General features: G+C 41.1%; 1 protein-coding gene, 1 long non-coding RNA gene and 1 other non-coding gene across 3 annotated transcripts; 1 reads left to right on the top strand and 2 right to left on the bottom strand.

The window, feature by feature from the left end:
- The first annotated feature begins 1,731 nt into the window (after positions 1-1,731).
- LOC136357327 (uncharacterized) lies at positions 1,732-4,632 on the top strand. The gene is made up of 3 exons (XR_010742593.1): positions 1,732-1,884; positions 2,032-2,115; positions 4,237-4,632. It is a non-coding gene; the product is annotated as an uncharacterized lncRNA (long non-coding RNA).
- A 574-nt stretch (positions 4,633-5,206) lies between these two features.
- LOC4342667 (UDP-glycosyltransferase 91C1) lies at positions 5,207-7,630 on the bottom strand. Its single transcript, XM_015789747.3, has 2 exons — positions 6,867-7,630; positions 5,207-6,420 (listed from the first exon to the last, which is right to left on the bottom strand). The coding sequence occupies exons 1-2, from the start codon at positions 7,368-7,370 to the stop codon at positions 5,398-5,400; spliced, it is 1,527 nt and encodes a 508-aa protein (XP_015645233.2). The 5' UTR covers positions 7,371-7,630; the 3' UTR covers positions 5,207-5,397.
- Positions 7,631-12,145: 4,515 nt separating this feature from the next.
- LOC107281709 (uncharacterized) lies at positions 12,146-13,245 on the bottom strand. Its single transcript, XR_010742364.1, has 2 exons — positions 12,927-13,245; positions 12,146-12,818 (listed from the first exon to the last, which is right to left on the bottom strand). It is a non-coding gene; the product is annotated as an uncharacterized protein (transcript).
- Positions 13,246-22,356: the final 9,111 nt, after the last annotated feature.

Raw genomic sequence — 22,356 nt, 5'->3', positions numbered from 1 at the left:
CGTTCGTTCGCTGCAGATCAGATGGCTAAACATATCCCAAGTCAGAGCACTGTGCGCCTCTGACTTAGAACGAAGTCAGAGGATCTCATTCCGACCTGGACCCCGGACCACCTACACCATGGCCCAGAGCATAGGGGTAAAGATTTAATCATCTGTTAAATTTAGAGTAGGCCTACATGCAATGGATTGATATGGACCTTCTTTAAAAGCTGGGTCCGTCTCTGCTTCTAGGTTTAAACTAGAAAATCAACGCACGCCGTTGGCGTGCTAGCTTAACCTGTCATCGCACCAGACAAAAATAATATATTCAAAACACCGTTACTGTTTTATTGGGATTTTATTTTGAGTAAATTCCATGCACCCAATCTCTTTCATACCCCTGAAATTGATCCGACCCCTTCTATACCCCTAAAATTTTAATTTTCACTGTTAAATTTGGTTGTAAATGTCTTTTATACCCTTGAGGATTCAGGTTTGAATATAAGTTTGAAAAATGATTGAAAATTTTGTTTGAGTGCACAATATGTGCATTTTATGAAACTAATGAGACTAAATAATTAGTGCAGAAAATTTTGACATAAATTTTGAAAATAAAAAATTAATAAATTAAATTTTTTATTTTGAAATTTCAATAGGACAATGAATTTTTTTATCGGGAGCATTCATAAAGATATATTGTGAGCATCGGTAGTCCTATCTTTGTATGAATGCTCCTATGTTTTATGACTTTTTCAAAATTAAAATAAATACATATTTTTATTTTATTATCTAAAAATATTTTTTTCATAAATAATGTATCGCACAACAAACTCATAATTATAATAGTCTCATACGACAAACTTTTACATTTTTAATAATGTAATTCATAAATTTTTGTGTTCATCTAAAGGGTAATAAAATGGTCATTTTTATAGAAATTAGACGATTAACTAACGACCAACTAACGGGAGGGGCATGAAAGGGATCAAAATCAAATTTTGGAGGCATACAAGGAAGTAAGCAAAATTCAGGGCATAGAAGGGATTAGCTAAAATTGTAGGGGTGTACAAGAGATTTTCTCTTTTATTTTGGTATAACTATATTATCGTAGTACTCCGTAGTATTGTTTGTTCCTTTTTGAAATTTGAACTGTACTTTTTTTTTAAAAAAAATACGTTTGTTCTATTTTTAAAATATAGGTCATTTTTCTTTTAATATTTTGGAGTGTTATCTAAATTTCAGGTGACTGAAAATTTCTGTCACTTGCTCTCCCCTTGAACGGCAATTCAATGGTTTTTGTTACTCCCACTATTGGCTATTAAAAAACCAAAATCGATTCTTAAATAATATGTTAAACAATAAATTACACTAACCTAAACATGAAATAAAATTTCAAATTATAAAATTTACAAAATACATATATCATTAGTCAAACCTGGATAAACTACACTTGCAGTTTTAAGCTTAGCAACGTGGAAATTTAGGTTACTAAAAGATTATTGTAATACCCCGAGTTTTAAATTAATATATCTCGCGGAATATTAGAGCAAACGCGCAAAAGTTCAACTTTTAAATCATTGTTCGTATAGCCGATCCGAAACCATGGATGTGTAGAGCTCGCCGAGTAGTGCAAAATAGACTATAAATTTATAGTAATCGGAGTCCGAACGAAGTCCCGAGGATTGAATAGATGTGAGCCGTTAGATCTTATTTAGTCTCTTTATATAACCAACCAAAAAAAACAAAACAAACGAAAAAAAAGAAACAGAGAGATTCTCATGTAGCCCTAGCCGCCGCACCTCCTGCGCTCTGCCGCCGCCGCTGCTGTTCCTGTCTTCGCCGGCGCCGCCGCTGGTGCAGCCGTCGCCGGTGGCCACAGCCGTCGTCGTCCGCAGCCGGTCGTTGGTGAGCTTCTGTTGTTTCTGTTAATTTCCCTGCTACTGCCGAACCCTGCTGTTGCCGATCTGATCTCTTCCTTGCTGGTGATGCACGGCTTGCTGTTGCTGCCGATATTCGTTTCTGCTGCTGCTGCTGTTGGCCTGCAACGAACAGGAAGGAGGGAGAGAAGGCAGAGAAGAACAGGAAGGAAGGAAAGAAGGGGAAATTTGATAGAAGAAGGGAAATTTGGGGAATTTGGTGAATATTTCTAAATTCTTCGTTTTTCTTATACATTAGTACTGCTAGGTAATCCGTTTTAGTCTATAGTTGTTTCTAATTTATATTTAAGAAGATCTGTTTCCGTTTTTTTCGAATTTATTTTATATCGAACGCTAGGCTGAAACCGTATTTTCAAATCTGGTATTAAACCATCAGGAATCAGGTTAGTTGTCCTAAATAAAGTTTGTAGTCATTGTCGATATCTTTCCAACGGTGCTAGTTTCACTCGATTCCGATAAACGGTTTAGGAGAAACAGCAAAAACAGTACTGCTGACAGGGTCCGGAAATCAGGACAGCAGTTCGTTTTCCTTAATCTGGGATTTTCAGAGGCATAATCTGATTTTGTGCTCAACATGAAAGTTGTAGACAATTTTGTCTAGATGTCTGAAGTTGTATTATTTGCTAGTTTCCGTTAGACGGGTTGTGAGTTACTCATAAAACAGTAATGGAACAGCTATAGGTTATTTAATACAAATCGGTAAAAGGTTTATATGTTCTAGGTTTCGATTTTAGTAAATATCCCTTGTAACCATCGTTAGTTGAATATAGTGGTTTATGCGTAGTTTTGCTCCACAGGTGTGGAGGGTTCCAACGTTGGAGGAGTTGAGTCGGAGTATCGAAGGAGTTAAGGCAAGTACAAGACGGACTTATGTGATGGACAAAAGTTGTTTTTAGGGATGAAACTGGTTCGGATAGTTTCCGTCCGTCCGGACCATTTTTCGGATTCGGATAGTTTCGGTCGGAATTATCCGGAAATTCTCGGATTCGGAAACGAATTCGGATATTTTTTCTCGGAAACGAAAACGAATACAGTAAGGGCAATATCCGTCGGAATCGGAAAACGGTCGGAAACTATCCGGAATTTTTTTCGGATATCCGCAGACATAACTTTTTTGGATATAAAAAACACGTATATATACATAACTTTTTCATACGGAATCAGATGAAGACAAACTTTATATCAACATTGTAGAGCTCGATGAGATCTACAACTTTATTATTGACTATTTTATTATTTGAGGTCATTTATGGGTCTAAATATTCATTATAATATACCATATTAATTTTTACAAAATCTCAGATCTTCAATTCAACGATATCTGATGGAGATGTGTTCCATATCAAAGTTGTAGATCTCAACGGGATCTACCACTTTGTAGTTTATAACATTTGTATTTGAAAGCATTTAAAGTATAATACAAACATTACAAGTTTCGAAGATGTGAAGTAAAATAAATAAAATCTCCAATTTATACAATGATAAGTAAGTTATATATCTAGTAAAAGGTCTTGGGAATAGAAAATGATAATCATATTTGCATATGGATCTTTTAGAGGAACAGCCATGAAAATCAATTTTCACATACGGTTGTGGGACCGTATATAAAATTGACGATATAAATGTTGGAGATGTTGATGATATAAATTGACGATATCTCTTCTTTGATCAAGAAAACTCAATTTGAGGGGTTTTTATATACCAGTAAATATTCGCTACCGTATTCGTTCCGTCTCGTATTCGCTCTGTATCTGTATTCGATAATATTCGATTTCATTTCCGTATCCGAGTTTTCGATTCCGATTCCGATTCCGAAAAAAAAATATGAAAACGAATATGATAAAGCTAGTTTCCGTCCGTTTCCGATCCGTTTTCATCCCTAGTTGTTTTGTTTGGCTTTACTTGCATAATTATTATTCAATTGCTTGATATTACTGATTGTATGGCTCTGACGTTATGCTACTTATTCGTGTTTTGACCCATATTCAAATTCATGACGTTATTCATGTTTTATTATTCCGGATGTTCTGTTTACATTATTCAAGAACCATGCGTAGCCATGGGAGTGCAATTTGGATCTTTATTCATGATCCTTGAGAAGCGCCGATTACGCTTGCTCGGCTTACCGGTAATGCTAAGAGGATATTCACACCTGCCCGGGAGGGAACTACTATCTTTTGACTTCTTTGGTTTAAAAATAAAGTAAATCCAACCCTTCATATTGGTTTCTTAATGCATAAATCATGCGTATGTTTTACTAGTTGAAGATTGTACTTGCTGAGTATTTTTTACTCACTCTTGTGTTTAATTTGGTTTTTAGGTACCTAATGACATCGATCGGCATGGGGCGGGAGTAGCACCCTTGGACTACACATTATTATTGCACACAATTGAAATTAGTTTTAGACTATAATTTTTGCTCAGCATAAGTTTTGCATAGAACTTGTAAAGGTCATTAAGGTTCTGATCCTTATTTTTCACGTGGGATTTGTGGAGCTAGGATGGTTTGGATTGTGTGGTTTATATCGGTATTGACCTTTCTTATAACTGCCTGTCGTGATGTCCGTATTTTTAGGGGAGACTCTGCCGAAATTTCTAATAATTTTAGGACTTAGTTTTTGAGTGTATTTTGGTGTGGCATTCTAGGTACGTGGTATCCGAGGTGTTACAATTATATAAGTTTTCACATATCTTAAATCCAGCATCCCCTTTTTTATCTTTTTATGCCGATTTTTTAACTTTTGTTTTGCATCTTTTAAGTTCATTTATGTTTTTTATATAGAAAAAAAAGTTATGTGCTTCTCCGGTCGTGGGAACTGGAACTTCAGAAGTTGCAGGACTGTTGCGAGAGATGAGCATCATAAAATATTTGATTTTTTCTAAAATTATTATTTTTTATCTAGAAGTATCGTCAAAGGATTAACCAGTTTAATTTTTAGAGACTTAGCCCGTGAAAAAAAATACTTTGTTTATTTCTTTGCACAACGTTTTTGTTTATTTCTCTGCACAACGTTTACGGTTCACCAGAGTGCGCATGCCATGCAGAGTTGCTCCCAGCCTGCCACTCACTTCGATGCACCAGTCTCTTCTCTGCAATTTTCTCGCGAAGGAGGGCGAAAGCAGTGTTGCTGCCGTTTTTTTTTTAAGTAAATCTGTTTTTCTTTCTGGATGGATCGTTTTGTTTTCTTTGCGATTGAAAGGGCACCCAGGAGAGCCAAACCTATGAATCCGGCTATGCCACGTGGCCTCGCTAATTGCCCTCTAATTTGCGCAGATTTCGATAGTAGAGATTTGGACATAACATGTGTTTGGATTTATAGCCACTTTTCTTTTTACACAAGGGAGTAAAGCTGAAGACACGTGATTGAGTAATGTTGCAATTTAAAATGTAAAAAATAAAAACATTCCACCACTCTGGCACAAGAAAGGAATCATTCATGATGAAGTGTCAGACTCGAGAACATGCATGATGAGCGATTGGTCATTTGTAGAGCTGCAAGTAACCAACAAGCTCATCCAGGTACATCTCCTGCTGCTCCCTATCTCCAACAATGTCGCTCAACTCCTTGGCCTTGCGTGCCAATACCTTCCCCTCCTCTTCCACCATCACCCGCCGCACGGCCGCCGCAACATCGTCCCTGTGGAATAACCCATCGTCATTCCTTGCAACCTCCACACCGATCCCCCTCGCTGCCATCGCCTCCGCGATTAGGCCCTGGTCAACAATGAAAGGAAGCATCACGAGTGGGTGACCGAACTGGAAGCTCTCGATGGTGGAGCCCCAGCCACAGTGCGTCAGGAACCCGCCAACCGCACGGTGCGCCAGCACGCGCAGCTGCGGCACCCACTGCGTGCACACGATGCCTCGCGCGGCGACGCGTGACTCGAACCCATCCGGGAGGATCTCCGCCGCGCCACCATCGTTGCTGCCTCCGTCGCCTCTCGGCGGGCGAAGCGCCCAGAGGAAGCGCACATTGGCAAGCTCAAGCCCGAGAGCGAGCTCACGCACATGGTCTTCTGTCAATGGCGCCTCGCTCCCGAGAGCGACATAGATGACAGATTTCTCAGACTGCTTGTCGAGCCACTCTATTGTTGGTGGAACGAAGGATTGTTCAGAAGCATCATCGTCGTTGTTGATAGTATCAGGGAACATCAGGAGACCAGCAGGGATAGCCGGCTTAGCGAAGAGCTCGGTGAGGAGCGGGAACAACCGTGGCTCTATCTCGGGACAAGTACGATAGATGATGAGACGGCAATTGGGATGTTGCTCTGACTCCCAGAAGCGATCCATATCAGACACGCCGGAGGCATTGGCTCTGAAGGCGGCTACCATCCACTCCGCCTCATGGCGCCGCCGGTAGGCGATGTTGGAGGGGAAGGGGATCCATGGTGGCTGGACCATGTAGTCCTCTGCCGTGGTGCGTGGATGAGTCAGATTCTCTCTTCTTGGGCCGAGGATGGCCACCAAGGCCGCCGGAACGATCAAAAACGTGGCATATGGGATCTTTTGAGACAAAAGAAGAAAAAGAAAAAAGTTATGAATTAGTCTCTTTAATTGCAAATTGGTAGTAATTGAGCAGGACAAAGTGACTGATCTATCGATCACTTTCTAACCATATAATGACATCCAATAACTCGTAAGCTGTACTACCTTTTATGCAAGTTTAGGTAATGATAAATAGCAAAATTGAATTAGCTGGCGTGTGTTATCTACTTATCTTTTGGAGGGGCTAGGAACCAGCCCTTTTCCCCTCATGTAAAACGAAGCAATAGATTAACACATGGTTAATTAATTAGTTTAAAAAACTTAAAAAATAGATTAATATGTTTTTTACAGCAACTTTTATATATATATTTTTTTGCACGTTTAGTAGTTTGGGAATTATGCGGACCAAAGTGAGGTTAGAACACAGCCATCAAGAAGGTGAACATAAGTCAGCTCAAGCCCACCTTGTGCTCCTCGGCAATCGGCCATATCCAGCTGTGCGCGAAGTCGGGTATGATCCAGTCGGGCTTCCTCAAGAACCCGGCGGCGGCGGTGACGGCTTCCCCATCGCCGGCGGCGCAGGCCTCGGCAACAAATCGGGCAAAGGGCGCGGCGAGGCCGTCGAACGCCTTCTTGAGGAGCCCGACCTTCTCCGGCGGGACGTCGGCCGTCGACTCGGCGCCCTCCGGCAGGCCGTCGACGGCCGGGAGGTCGAGCGGCACGACGCGGAGGCGGGAGGACGACGACAGCGGCGCCGGCGGGGTCGCGCCCAGCCTCGCGGCGTTCCTCGGCGTGGTGACGAAGGTGACGGCGTGGCCGCGGCTGGCCAGCCGCTTGGAGAGCTCGAGGAAGGGGATCATGTGGCCGAAGGCCAGCCATGGGAACACCACAATGTGAAGTGGAGAAGAAGAAGAAGAAGCAGCAGCAGCAGCAGCAGCAGCCGGCGTCGAGTCTGAGGTCGCTGCCATGGCTGCTGATATATCTGTTCAATGAGAATTAATTGACCAACTCGCCGAGATGGTGTATGCAATGCTACTATATATGTACGGAGAATTTCTCATCCGGTGAATTGCAATAATAGAGTGCCAACTGCCACCCACACGGGCGACAAGCCTGTTTTCTTTACTGTGTAGGAAATTTGGAATATTTGTTTGAACTCTTGTACCAATTGTGTATATATCTAGGCTTACACATGCTAACCACTGCAGGCGTTACTAATATTGAGTTGTATTCAAGGCTCTCTCAAGTCCAAAACATAAGGGGACTGTCTATATAACATTTGTAAGAAAACCCCTCCCACATTTCGGTCACTTCTGGATGGCCCGAATTGCTTTAAAATTTGTGATGCTTAAGTGTTTCTACCTTATCCTCCTCCCTGATCTTCATCTTCTCCCCAACCCAACGCTCTGTCACCCAATGCCGAATGATCTCTCCCCTGGTGCCGATGCCGCCACCGCCCAATCTCGTCGGTTGACTGAAAGGTAATAACTACACCAGCAAGCCTCCTTCCACCCCCCCTTCAAGCTCGGAACGGTGAAGTGTCCCCGCACTGTAGTCTTCCCTATCTTGAGCGACTCCACGCTGCTAGATTCGCCACCACCGGTCACTGCCTCCTCTATCCCTACGACTCTAATACCTTGCCTCCCGCCCATGTCGGCCATCCATCACTGCATTGCCATCTCCCACGGTCATACCTCTAATCCGGGAAATCCCCCCAAACCCCTACCCCTCCCCCCCCCACCTTTCCCCTTCCCGCACCTCCGTTCCACTTTTACTTAAACCCAGGACTGTAAAACCTAATTCTCGTCAAGCCAACATCAGTCGCCAGAGCTTCACCGGAGTTGGAAGAATTGGGTGCACGAATCTTCAAGCAAATCGGACGGTTCATAATCTGTAAGAAATCCCCTCTCAATTTTCAGTTGAATGTCATTTAGCAATTCCAAAACATAAAATAATACTGGATGGTACAAAATACCATATTGAGTGGGATATAGTAGCTAATTTAACGTAAACTTGAACTCATTGAGCTGGGTGAACTACAATTTAATAAAAAAACTTGATTAAACAAAGGAGGAAGGATGAAAATTATTGGAAACGTCCAGCTTCATCCACTTTGGTAAATAGTTACTACGGATCCATATCTATCAATCGATCACTTTCCTTTCACTTATCCGTGATTCATATCTGTATGATCGAGACACAAATTAAATATATTGAATTGATCAATTTAGTGAACGTATTCATATGTACTCCTATACTGGAAGCTCCTTCTACATTATATATTGAGTAAAATATGTCGGTAGTGCCACACACTACTACAGAAACCCTAAATGGTGCCGGTTGGGAAACCCCCTTAGGTGCCGGTTTTCCCAAACGGCACCCTGCAGGTGGCACTGATTACCCAGGGTCAAAGGTGCCGGTTCCAAAACCGGCACCCTGCAGGTGGCACCCATGAGCCAAAAAAAAATCGGCTCGATGCATCGAGCAGATGCATTGAGCCATCAAGCTGATCCCATATAATACCCAAATCCTAAAATTTCCTCAAATCCATGAACACAAACTATAGTCAATAATCCTTAGAAAAGCAACACATCAACATCATATTCATGAAGAACACATTCAACACATCAACAACACATTCATCAAAAGGACAACAAGAAAAACAATCTCATCAAGAACAGGATGGAGAGGAGGAGGGCGCCACTGCCTTCTCCACCGCCACCGCCGCCACTGACGTCTCCACCGCCTCCGCCGTCGTCGGATGGAGAGGAGGAGGGCGCTGCTGCCTTCTCCACCACCACCACTATCGCTGCCGTGGGAAGCCGCCGTCGCCACCTCCCGGGCTGTCTCACCACTGCCGCCTCCCCTCCCGCCGCCAAGCCGCCGCCACCACCTCCCGCCAGATCTGGCGGAGGGGAGGGCACCGTCAACAGGCCGTCGGACCACCGCCGCATCCCCTCCTACCGCCGAGCCGCCACCGCCACCTTCCCTCCCGCCAGATCTGGCGGAGGGGAGGGTGCCGCTGCCACCTCCCGAGCCGTCGGAGGAGGAAAGGAGGAGAAGGGGACGACAGAGAGGGGGAGGAGGAGGAGGGCAGTGGAGAGGGGAGGAGGGGGAGGGCAGTGGAGAGGGGAGGAGGGGGACGGTGGAGAGGGGAGAGAAGCGAGAACGCTCGGTGGGGGAGAGAAGGAAAGGATAAGATCGGTGTGGTTGCCGGTTGGCCTTATCTCTTTCAGTGGGCCATGCTACCTCGGCTCGGCTGTTGGCTCGGCTTGATTCTTATGTGCCGGTTTTATATTATAGGTGTCGGCTTTTTAATTAACCAACACCTATAATATATTCTAGGTGTCAGTTAATTTTAAAAAAACTGGCACCTATAGAATAAGAATAGGTGTCTGTTCTTATTTAGAACCGGCACCTATAATTACTTAAAGGTGCTGGTTTTTCACTATTTTGACCCGCGGAAGTAGGAAAAGGCCTATAGGTGCCAGTTTTAGTACTTCCGGCGTCTATAGCGTCGACATCTATTTCGTTTTATAGTAGTGACAATTTATGAGGTGAGTGCAATCTAATTATTTAGTATCTCATAAAATGCTCAAACAAGTCACGCATCTATTTTGGTGCAAATCACATATAAAACAATGTATATGTGACCGAGACGCGATGCGATGAGAATGGTGTGTAGCTCAGCTGACATGGATTTGCCCGGAGCATATGCGTTGGCCTGGGGGGTTGATCTCCCTCGAAAGTAGGTTTTCTCTTTTTTTTTCTTGTATCAGTGTGCTCCTCGGATACGATGATATAAATATATTGTCTTACTATAAAGTTATAACCCACTAATTCTACATATCAACTCATCATCCACTAGCAATAATTACATATAAAACTTATACAAGCATATAACATCATCTATAATTCATTGAATTCTACAAATTAACATTATATTCAATCATCTTCCTTCACATTATTTTTCACAATATTTTTAACATATATATATCCATCATTTTTATAATAATTAACATATATTCATCCATATAATCAAAGTGCGGTAGATCATATTTCATCCACAATCTCATACAGAGTCTACTAATTTTATTTCTCTTGACAAACCAGTTTTATTTGTTGTTAATAACTAATATAATTTTTACTTTTAGCTCGATTATTAAAAAATATTAAAAGTTACATAGTAATTTTTGCGGCAAAGTACGGGGAATTACCTTGTTATATATATATATATATATATATTCTCCAACAATTTTCGCATGTAAATAAATCGAATTCAATTCTTGTCTTGTAATTAGTCCAAGACCATTGCATGTACGATCCCCACAAATCAAAGTTTTGTTCTTGCATGGGTAACTTCAGGGAGACGAGGAATCAGATTCTCGTTGATCACATCAGGAGCGTGATAGGCATTACAAGAAGGTTCTATTTCCATGGCTTAGTTTGGTTTTGCAGGCATAATTGCAAGCAAAAAACTTGGAGATGAAGCTAAACCTCTCCTCTCTTGCTTTGCTAGTTAACCATTCATACACGAAAACAAAAGGAGTATTAGAAAGATCGTAGCAATGATTTGTGTCCCTCGCTCTGAAATAGCAAGCAATTGGCAGAGAGCTTTTCTCACCACAATGTGTATCTGTGCCTGTACCACAACGTGGTCACACATGCATACGTATATAGGATTACACTGTGAGCGTTGTCGTTGTTGCATTGCCCTTCACTAAATTGGAATCCGAGGATGTTGGAAGGCATAACACATGTCTAAGTCTAGTATATATAAGAAATATGATTGTTTGATGAGAACAAAACAACAACGAATACACAGAAAATAGGAAACCCTGTATTTTATTAATCTTGATTTATTAACACGAATGTTTACAAATACACTGGGGCTCCCACAGGAGTTCGCCTTTTGCCTTCGTGAGGATTGCTTAATAGAAAGGTATGTAAATTGGAGATTGCATGAAGTCCGCTGATTCTTGGTGCCTAGCAATGAGGCGGCCGGTTAATTACATCCAAAAGACGAGCCTATGGAATACCTCTGATTAAGCTGTGCTTGTGATCGTCGTCTTCAAAATAATTTGTTCACCGAAGGTTGAGGTTGATACAGATTTAATATTGAGTATGGTAGAATGGGCGGTTTTGCCTCACCAACCCGGTCACGCTACATTAATATTATGTCGCGGATTTGCTTCACCAACCTGGTCGGTGTATAGAATAGGTGCCGTAACGAATGGGATAACTTTTGCCTCGTCAGTGCCCAGTCATATATTCCGTACTTGAGTTTAGAGATAATCATGGAAAATCTACTAATGATAGTGGGCCCACCTTTAATTTAGTTGGAAATGCATCTGATTGATCGCCACCAACAAATCAAACATAATCTACGTATATACCAGTCAATCTCTTTTTATGTGAATATGTCAAAACTTTAAACTATGCATCAATTTGAAATCTGTTTGCACCAATATTTTTTATTCGAAATATGCAACAGAACAAGTCCAATATATTTGGACACGTTTAATATTTGATAATTTAGGGCCCACATGTCATAAAATCTCACTCCATATGGCAAAAATATTTTCTATATCAATGTAAAATTGATGCATATTATTTGAAATATTTATTCTATGAATTTTAATAAAAAAATCATCGAATGATGATATTCATTATCTGTGTACTCCTCCTTATATAAATATATATGGAATACAAGCGCTTGTATGAGCATTTCCGACACTGCCACTCCCATAAACACACATACATAGATTATAGGCAAATTTTGCTACAGGACACTGCTACTGTGTGGTTTTAGTTGTGAGACACTGCCCAAACTCACTTTTGGGGGAAAACACTTTATAAATGTGGTAATTTGCCAACGGACACCGCACCGATTAAAATAATGATTTGAGGAGGAGAGAGAAATCATGTAAAATATCAAAAATACCCTTAGGTCCATATGTCATCCCTTCATCTCTCTTCCTCTCTTTCTCCCTCCTTTCTCTCTTCTCCCGGTCGTGGCTTGTTCGGTGATGGCGGTGACGGCGGTGACGCGCGGAGTGCGCGCGGCCTACTCGGCACCGGTGGCCGCTAGAGGACCTCCTCCTCCACACCTGACGGCGTACTTCGCCGATGCCGCCGTTGTCCACCCCTGATGATCTCCCGTAGCCGCCGCTCCACTGGTGCCGCGTCGTCGTCTGGCCGTGGCCGCTCTCCCTCGCCCACGCCCGTACCTGCAGCTGCTCCACGACTGCCGCGTCTCGGCAGCGGGGGAGACGGTGACGGCGACGAAGATATTTCCACCTCTCCTCGCCCCAGCCACCTCATGCCAGCGCTCCTGATCTCCTCTCGCGGCGGCGGTGGCGGTGCGCTTGGCTTCCAGCACGGCGTCTCCGCCTGCTGCTCTGCAGCCTCTACTACTGCACGCGGCAAGAATGCATCAGGATTGTACGGTAAATTGCACAGCCATGAATTAATCAAGGCATCAACATATACATTGATGATGGGCCAGAGATTTGAGTTTTTACTCGGGCATGGAAAGGGCAGGATGTCTCGAGTTAGGGTACGGCTGCGTGTGCCAGAGCGGCCTAGCAAAAATGTCAGCTTCAGTTACAGTCTGCAAACTTAGTCCCGATTTTATCGACATTGCTCCGCCGCCGCCGTGCTCATGTGCTCGGTGCCGCCGCTTGCCATCGCGCTGTGCGTCGGGTGGCCGCTGCGCCTTGTCGTCGTTGGCGGTGGGTCCCCGGCGGGGCGCCGCCGCTTTCCCGGCCGTGAGCTGAGCCGTCCCGGCTCGGGCCGTCGCGCCGACCGTGAGTTGTGCGGCTGCTAACCTGCGGCAGGAGGAAGAAGAAGAAGAGAGAAAGAAAAGAAAGAGAGGAAGAGTGATGAAGAGCTGATATGTGGGCCCAAGGGTATTTTTGACATTTCACGTGATTTCTTTCTCCTCCTCAACTAGAAATCATTATTTTAATCGGCGCGGTGTCCATTGGCAAATTACCATGTTTATGGAGTGTTTTTCCCCAAAAGTGAGTTTGGGCAATGTCCCATGGCTAAAACCACACAATAGCAGTGCCTGTAGCAAAAATTTGCCTAAATTATATCTCTATTAACACCTCCGTGTAGAACAGACTTTTATCCAAACATACAACCTAGAACCTCTCGGCGACAATAATTGAGAAGGATGGTCCGCCGAAGCAGCAGCAGAGCTAGCTCCCCCTACAACTACTAAAATAATATATAGTATCCATCAATACCTAAAATAAATTAGTCGATGAACAAAAAAAAACACTATTAGTCGTATGGGCTCAACAACGACCACTAGTGGAGAAATCATCTTTGCTCGGTCGGCCGAAATCCACAATAGTCCCGGTTGCACTAAAAACCGGGACTAAAGATGATCTTTAGTCCCGATGCAAAAGGTTAGAGCTACTTTTTGATCTTTAGTCCCAGTTGATATTTCTAAAGATTATTTTTAGTCCCGGTTCAAAAGACGGCAGGTGGTGTTAGACCCCTTTTTATCTTTAGTCCCGGTTGGTCTATTTTTAGTTCCGATTGGTGCTACCAACCGGGAAAAAAGATCGAGATTGAGAGGACCGAGGCGCACGGGAGGATCAGTTAATAAGTTCTGACCTTTATCTCCTCTTCTCCTCACTCACGCATCTCTTCCTCTTCCTCCTCCCATCTCTTCCTCTACCTCGTCTGGATCCGCCCCCTCCCCTCTCCTCCCCACTTCTCAGGCGGCGGCGGCCGGGCGGCCGTGGAGGCGGACTCGCGCGGCCGGGCGGTGGAGGCGGCCTCGCGCGCCCTCACACGGTAGCTGGGCGACGAGGCACAGCGCGCGGCGCAGGCGGCGGGGCCGCACATGGGACGGCAGCGCGCCGGCTCTCCTCTATTTTTTTATAATTTGTGATTGAGAGATGTATAATTTCTTTTTAAAAATTTATGATTTATTGCATGGATCTGAGATGTATAATCGATCTGTGATACATTTGATTTGTGTGTAATTTTTTAAAAATTTGTGATGTATTTGATTTGTTCCTAAGTAACTTAGGATTTGTATTTGTGATGTGAATGATTTATGATGTTACTTTGATTTGGGGATTTAGGGTTTGATTTAGGTATATACATGACACTCGATTTGGGGATTTGTTGTTTGATCTGGGTATATACATCCCACTCGATTTGGAAAAAAATAAAAAGAAAATGGACCAATCGGGACTACCCCTATCCTCTCTTTAGTCCCAGTTGGTCCGGGACTAAAGATCCCTCTCTTTAGTTCCGGTTGATGGGGACTAAAGATCGATCTTTACTCCCGGTTATTTCACCCGGGACTAAAGATAGCGATCTTTAGTCCCGGGACTATATGGGTTATAAACCGGGAGTAAATATGGTTTCTTCACCAGTGGCCGCTAGCTCCGGCGCCACTGCAACTAAGCACAGCTCTAACCCCTAAGCCTCCACATCAGGGTCATCATGTGCTCAATAGAGGACGAGAATCGTTGGAAGCGATCGAATAGAAGGCAGTCGAGCTGGATGATCGATGGTGAATTAGCCTATAATCTAAGCAGATGGGTCGATGCATGGTTTGATTGGTCTAATGATATTTTTGCAGTATATAAATGCTGGCCCATATATTAGTGTTTTTTTAGAACCCATATATTAGTGTTCAGATGGGCCGGCTCCCTACTGTGATCTGTGATGGAGACTGGTTCACCGAATGCTCATAGACACGCGTGCACACCCACCCTTTAAATACACACACATAGGCCTTGTTTAGATCCAGAGGGCTAATTATTAGCCCTCAGGAATCTTGCTATTGAGAAGTATTAAATATAGATTATTGATAAAACTCATTCCATAATTCCTGATTATTGATAAAACACATTCCATAATCGCTGAGCTAATTTGCGGGACGAATCTAACGAGTATATTAAATCCATGATTTACTACAGTGATGCTACAGTAATTATCCGCTAATTATGGATTAATATACCTCGTTAGATTCGTCTCGCAAATTAGCCCAGGGGTTATGAAATTGGTTTTATCAGTAATCTATATTTAATACTTCTAAATAGCAAGATTCTGGAGGGCTAATAATTACATCATATGCATGTATATTTGTATGCGTACTGCTAAAAAATAATTAATCTTAAATACAAACGCACGTGCTAAGTTTAAAACTTGAACACAAGGTGGATAAGTTTCGTAACAACGAAGCTAACCAGTTTGATCGAAGTGAACATCGTAAGGTCGGTATATGGCTAATCCAACTCAACAAATGCACCCTTGCCTAAGTAAAATTGTAAAAACCACCCTCAAAGTCACTTAAAGTTTGACATTCCATCTCATAAATCATTTTGTTACAAATGTCCACCCACCTACTTAGTTTTATTACAAAACCACACCAGTGCACACGTTAGGCCAAATCAACATGTTTTCATAAATTGTGAGCTATCAGTGTGGTTTTTACCAAAATTAAATACTTCTAGGAGGATAGTCTTGATACTTTTTTGAAGATACCATAGATAAAATGGTTGATAAAAGCTTAAATGTCGCCGCACTAAATTTCACTATATAAAAAAAATTCAATGAAACACAAAAAAAATAAATCCAATACAAGCACTTGGACAAAATTGAATCGGCTAGCTTAGTCTGTGGTCGCTCTATATCAACGATAATGGGCTAATTATATTAAACATGTGCGCCCTATGGTATTTTTTGCAACAAAATTAAGTAAGGGTGGGGATTTGTAATTTTCCTTTTTGAGGTTTTGCACGGAGATTATGAACGTAGGTGAATTTGAATAAACAATTGTTATGATTGGTTGAGATAAGAAATTAGATAGAGAAACTAAATGAAGGGTAATTGACATTGGTAGAGAGAAGGGAGTAGGCGGAGACAGAAGCTGTTATGGCTTAGGAAAAATTAATGTCAAATGTTACGAGTTGTTATATTTTGAAACGGAGAAGGTATACAGGCATCTCTTGACTTCCAGATAAAAATGTGTCAAAACATGTACATTAAAAAAATATGTTCCCTTCATCCTAAAGATTTTTGAAGTTTAAAATGTCTCAAAATAAGTTAATCCTTATACTCCCACTACCTTCGATTCATAAATCATAAAATGTTATACCTTTGATATATTATATCTCTACGCACCACCTATTAATAATTCCCCGTGTCATTTGTTGAAATTGGCGATCAATGTTAGATGGCAAAATTAAATAAACCACCCCCAAATGATCACTTATTTTTGAGATTCTACTCCATAACCCATTTTATTGCAATAGTCTACCCACCCAACACACGTGGGTAGTTGATTCGGCCCATTTTTTCCTACGTGGATTCATAGCAACCCATATCAGTCAGGTCGTGCTTATCCAACGTGACTCTGATGTGAGTCTAACTCGAGCTCATTCTCAAGCTAGACGACTGTGAACACCGAGGGGGCTGAACACGAAAACGATTGGCATCGGCATCATTGATTGACGGCAAATCCACATTGATAAAAATGAGCCAAATCAACTAATTATTTGTATGGAGGGGGCCATTTCGACCTGACAGAGTTTCAGGTGGTGGGCTATGGCAAGAAAATAAATTATGGGATGGAATCTCAAAACTGTGACAATTAGGGTACTATTCCCTAATTGCAATTTCGTTAGGATATAAAAGCTACAATTACAGGTAATTTGAAACGGCAAAGCACTACTTTCGTAAGAGACACTGTATTATTCTTTTTCTTCGCTTCTAAACTTTTTCTTAGGATTTTAGGAGTTTGTTTATTTTAGCAATGAGGGGATTAGATCATTAGATGTTATCATGTTATCATTAATTTATGTCACCCTCTGTGTGGCGATCCGCGTGTCTCACACGGATGAAAGCATACATGAGTGAAAGCAACAGTCGCTGAGGGTGAGCCATGGGCTAATAATGGAGAGGTACAACCGTTGGCATTCGGAGCTCTATGGGAATTACTCTTTCTAACAGTGGAGCTTCTCCATCAATTGCTTCAGATCTGGCCAGTACAGATTCAGTCGACAAGCTAGGGACGATCAATAACTCAACAATGGTCTCCACACTAGTAATGCATGTCGATCAAACTCTGGATCTAGAAGGCATTATTTTTATTTTCTGTAGCGTTAGAAAAGCTAAAGCTGAAGAAATGTGAGTAATAAAAGCCATGACTTTTATGTTTTATCGTTTCGACAGTGCCAAATCGCCTAACAAAATAAAGTACTGCACAGGATTGATCAATTGTATACGCGATGTGTTACGGTCTGCTTACAACCTATAAGGGCTCATGTATAGAAAAATCATTTTTTAAAAGTAGTTTGATATATTGTTTGATTGACGGAAGATGGAAACACTATTGTATTTTCATAACAACTGGTTCCGGAGAAAAGAACACAGATCAGGAATAGTGTTTTTTTTTCTTGGTTGTATGTTAATAATTCCATATATATCTCACAAAAGTCCATTACTTTGGAAACAGCTGCAAGGGACAAATTAAAGCAACAGACAATAGAATAAGCTCGTCATGAACAGAGCAATACACTTAAACCTAACTGTCAACTACTTGTGAGTTGTGACTTGTGAGACACCAAAACACTACCATATCTTCTATCTTTACCTACCAATCTTCAGCTTTGGCTCTAGTTTCTACTCCCTCCGTTTCAGTTTATAAGACGTTTTGTCTTTGATCAAAATCAAACCGCTTTAAATTTGACCAAGTTTGAAGAAAAAAATAGTAACATTTTTAACCCAAAAGAAATTTATTATGAAAATATATTCAATTATTTATTTTATAAAACTAATTTAGTATTATAAATATTACTATATTTGTCTATAAACTTAGTCGAACTTAAAATAATTTGACTTTGACCAAAGTTAAAACATTTTATAACCTAAAACGGAGGGAGTAGTATACATGGGAGAATAATGGTGTTCCATTCACTGGTGGAGAAAGGGGCTTTACACCCGGTTCGTAACCCCCTGTAGTCCCGGTTTTCCAACCGGGACTACGAATCCGGGACTAAAGATCGCTATCTTTAGTCCCGGGTAAAAAAAACAGGAGTAAAAATCCATTTTTAGTTACCAACCGGGACTAAAGATAGAGTATCTTTAGTCCCAGTTGGTAACACCAACCGGGACTAAAGAGGCTAGCTCAGGTTGCTACTTCATTCTATTCTTTTCTTCATTGTTTTTAATATATTGATTCACTCTATCCCATCCCAAAATCCCAAATCAATCATCCCCGAATAGTCTCCAAATTCTCAAATCAATCTCTAAATACATAACAAAATCTTAAAAAAATTACATCACAACTTCTACAAAATTCATCACAAATACATCACATATTCACATCACACACAAATCAAATACATCACATATTCACATCACACACAAATCGCCTCAGATCCGAATCACAAATTTAAAAAAAAGAAAGAAAAAAAAGGAAGAAGATGAACGGCCCGCTGTCGTGGCGGCGCGCCGCGTCGCCGGCCGCCGCCGCACCGCCCGCCGCGTCCCCGGCTCCGCCGCCAGCCGCCAGCGCGCCGCCACGCCGCCTCGCCCGGCCCTCCGTGCGCCGCGCCGCCTGCCGCGTCCTCGGCCGCCGCCACGAGGCCGCCAGCCGCCAGCGCGCCGCCTCACCCGGCCCTCCGCGCGCCACGCCGCCACGTGGGCCGGCCGGGCCTCTGCGCCCCGCCGTTGCAGAGGGAGGTGGGGAGGAGGGAGAGGAGGAGAGGAAGGGAGGAGGGAGAGAAAGAGATAAGGGTGACTCTGTGAGATGAGTTAAAAAAGGAGAGGAGATTGTATTGATCCGATCCGCTTGCAACCACCCCGCTTATGTCGACTTTTTTCCCGGTTGGTGTTACCAACCGGGACTAAAAATAAATCTTTAGTCCCGGTTGGTAACATCAACCGGGAGTAAAGCTTATATTGATCTTTTTTCCTGATTGGTAACACCAACCGGGACTATAAATAGATCTTGATCAAAATTCCTCAGAGCTTTTAAACCGGGACTAAAGATATTTTTAGTCCCAGTTTTTAATACAACCGGGACTATTGTGAAATCTGGTGGACCGATCAAAGATGGTTTCTCCACCAGTGATTGTTTCGTACGCCTTTCCCACAGAATTGGTATTTTTTATCTCCTTACTAGCCCTCTCTTTATCAAATCATCATTACCTCGCTACAGTACATTTCTCAAAAGAAGCCAAATTAATGAAAATTTTCACTCTCAGGGGTATTTTAAACTTGCATATTTTCTTAAAAGGGTTAAGAATAGTTCTGCATCTTCAGTGCCTCATAGAAGGACTTCACATGAGTATATTTACCATCTTTTGTAGGTTTCCAAATTTCTTAATCTCTTAGCTCACTTAAATGCAAAGTCAAGCATCCATTTCTTTTTATTTTCCATGCTTAGTTTCTCCCCACTCAAAGTTGTCCTAATTTGGTCACCTCCAAACCTTTATATCCAGCAAATTTAACTGGTGTGATTTGTTTTGTAAAGGTGAAATTGTATAAATTCTTCGATTTACTAATATGTTCCACTACGTATGTTTCCTTGTAAATCAGCTTCATAAGCAGGAACGCTACCGTAATTTGCATTTTTCTACTATTCTGTCCTATTTATATATGATTCTCGATTGGAAAAGGAAGCTAATTTCTTTTTTTAACACTAGCAAAAATACCCGTACGTTGTAACGGGTGAAAAATTCAATGACAATATATGCCTTTCATGAATAATCTTGTCAATAATAATATTTGTATTGGTCGTTAGAGCTAAAACATATCATAAGAAAAATTAGAAAATCTTCAACTAAGGGCTCAACATCGGCGGTAACAACCTTACCAATGCTTTGATTTACCCAAAAGAATTGGTCATTCATGTGGTAGCATACGTATAATCTAAAATACTTTTTTAATCTTATTCTTGCTATTAAAATAGGATCAATTAAATCTTACACTGTCTCGAATGGTCAAGTCTACACAGAATAGAACCACCATACACTCTTCTCTTTAAATCCTACGTAGACATGCAGGGCCACCAATATAGGAGAATAGATGAGGAAACAAAAGCCGTCTAGGAGATGGAAAAAATCGATGAATCCTATCTGACCCAAACGTCCATCAATTTGATCTCGTTCTTAGGAGAGAAAAAAGCTCAAGCAAGATTTGTCTTATTTCCAGATGTCAGAACATTTGACCAATGGTTCAAAAAAAAACCAAACCGACATGGTAAAGATGGACGATACGAACATTATGAATCTTTTTCATGGAATCGGTTGTTTTTTTTCCTAAATTCGGACAGTTTTTTTTTTTTGGCATTGCACGGTGCCGAACCAGGTTTTTTTATAAACTGTAGCGTTTTTCTCACGTTGAGTCAACTTTTTTTAAGAAGTTCTTTTATAAATTGCGATGTTTTTCTCGCGTTGAATCGTACGGTTTTCTCGAAGAAAAAATGGGTTTTTTTCTCGCATTGAGTCAGATGGTTTTTTTTATATATAAACGGCGTTTTATTCTAACAATTTCTTTGACGTGTTTTTTATAAGGCCTTGCGGTTTATATAAACTTTTACATCTTTAGGTGGATTTTGATGTATGATATTTTGAATGAATAAAAAAAGTAAATTCAAAAGGGGAAATTTGAATTCGCTTTTAAATTTCCAAATCTACTTTGAGGAATATTTGGAAAAGTTGAAAATGCCAAACTGGTTTCTTTAATTAAAATCGGACTTCTTTTTTAACGTTGAGCGGAAACTTTTTTTTTCCACCAAACTCCTTTGTTTTAGGAATTTTTGGAAAAGCAACTGTTTTAGTGGAATCGGACAAACGTAGCACGAGAACTTTTTTCCACTAACTTTTTTTTGGGAGGACCGGCTTATCCGGACCTTTTTTAAAAAAATCGGACATACACCTTTTTCTGCACTATTTTTTTCCTTTTTTTCGCGGAAGGGAAACCTCTTTTTTTTCGCACAGACTTTTTTTTTATTTTGGAATCGGACAGGAAAACTTTTTTTTTCGCACGGACGTTTTTTTTATTTTGGAATCGGACGAAAAAAATTTCGCGTTTTAATTTGGAATCGGACAGACTTTTTTCGTGCGTATTTATTTTTTCCCGGTACGAACGATTTTTTTTAAATCGGACATAAACTTTTTTTCCGACTCAAACACGAATGACAGACCGCGGAAATATCCTTAATTTTTATAATATAAGTAGAGATATAGTTCCAAGCTATTTTTTGATTCGAATAGCACAGAGGATGACTAGGGATCGGTCGCCCGATCCAAATCTCCAAAAATCGGGCGCTGACGTCAGCAGCGCCACCCATATATGCAAAACCACTTTAAACTAATTTTTCTCTTAAATTATTTATCTAAATCATGATCCGGTTACACCATTAAATTCGTTACAATTAAATCTTCAAAACAAGACCACACATGGATATATTCCGACGAAAATTTTTTTAGCTTATTATTGAATTTTTTAAAATATTGTACGATGTTCTACCAGGTATATCAGAATTGTTTTACTAAGTATATCAAAAATGTTTCAATTGTTTAAATCGAGCGTTGTTTCACCTTATATAAAAACAATGTTTCAGCAAATAGCGAAAGAATATTTTAGTTCAATGCAACATTTGATCCATATATAGTGAAACATTATAAGTATACTAGGTGAAATATTTTTGGTGGAACAAAAAATAAAACGAATTCCCTTAATAGAGGGTTTACAAAATATGTGGGTGATTTGTTGCAATGGAGTATTTCAGTTCACTGCAACATTAGATCTATACATAGTGAAACATTAGATCTATATATAATGAAACATTGTTAGTGCATTAGATGAAACATTTTGGTGGAAAAAAAATAAACCAAATTACCTTAATAGAGAGTTTCCAAAATATGTTGGTGATTTGTTGCAATGGTAGGTGGAAGCAGAGAATATGGT

This window comes from Oryza sativa, chromosome 7 (genome assembly GCF_034140825.1).
Source record: "Oryza sativa Japonica Group chromosome 7, ASM3414082v1".
Lineage (NCBI taxonomy): Eukaryota > Viridiplantae > Streptophyta > Magnoliopsida > Poales > Poaceae > Oryza > Oryza sativa.
The sequence above is the reverse complement of the archived record's forward strand: the minus strand, read 5'-3'. Positions and strand labels throughout refer to the sequence as shown.

Bases quoted from the DNA above. Each gene is read 5' to 3' on its own strand.
- LOC4342667 (XM_015789747.3), bottom strand. From the start codon at position 7,370: ATGGCAGCGACCTCAGACTCGACGCCGGCTGCTGCTGCTGCTGCTGCT. The intron at 6,421-6,866 runs GTGGGCTTGAGC...TTGTCTCAAAAG, and splicing joins CGATTGCCGAGGAGCACAAG to ATCCCATATGCCACGTTTTT.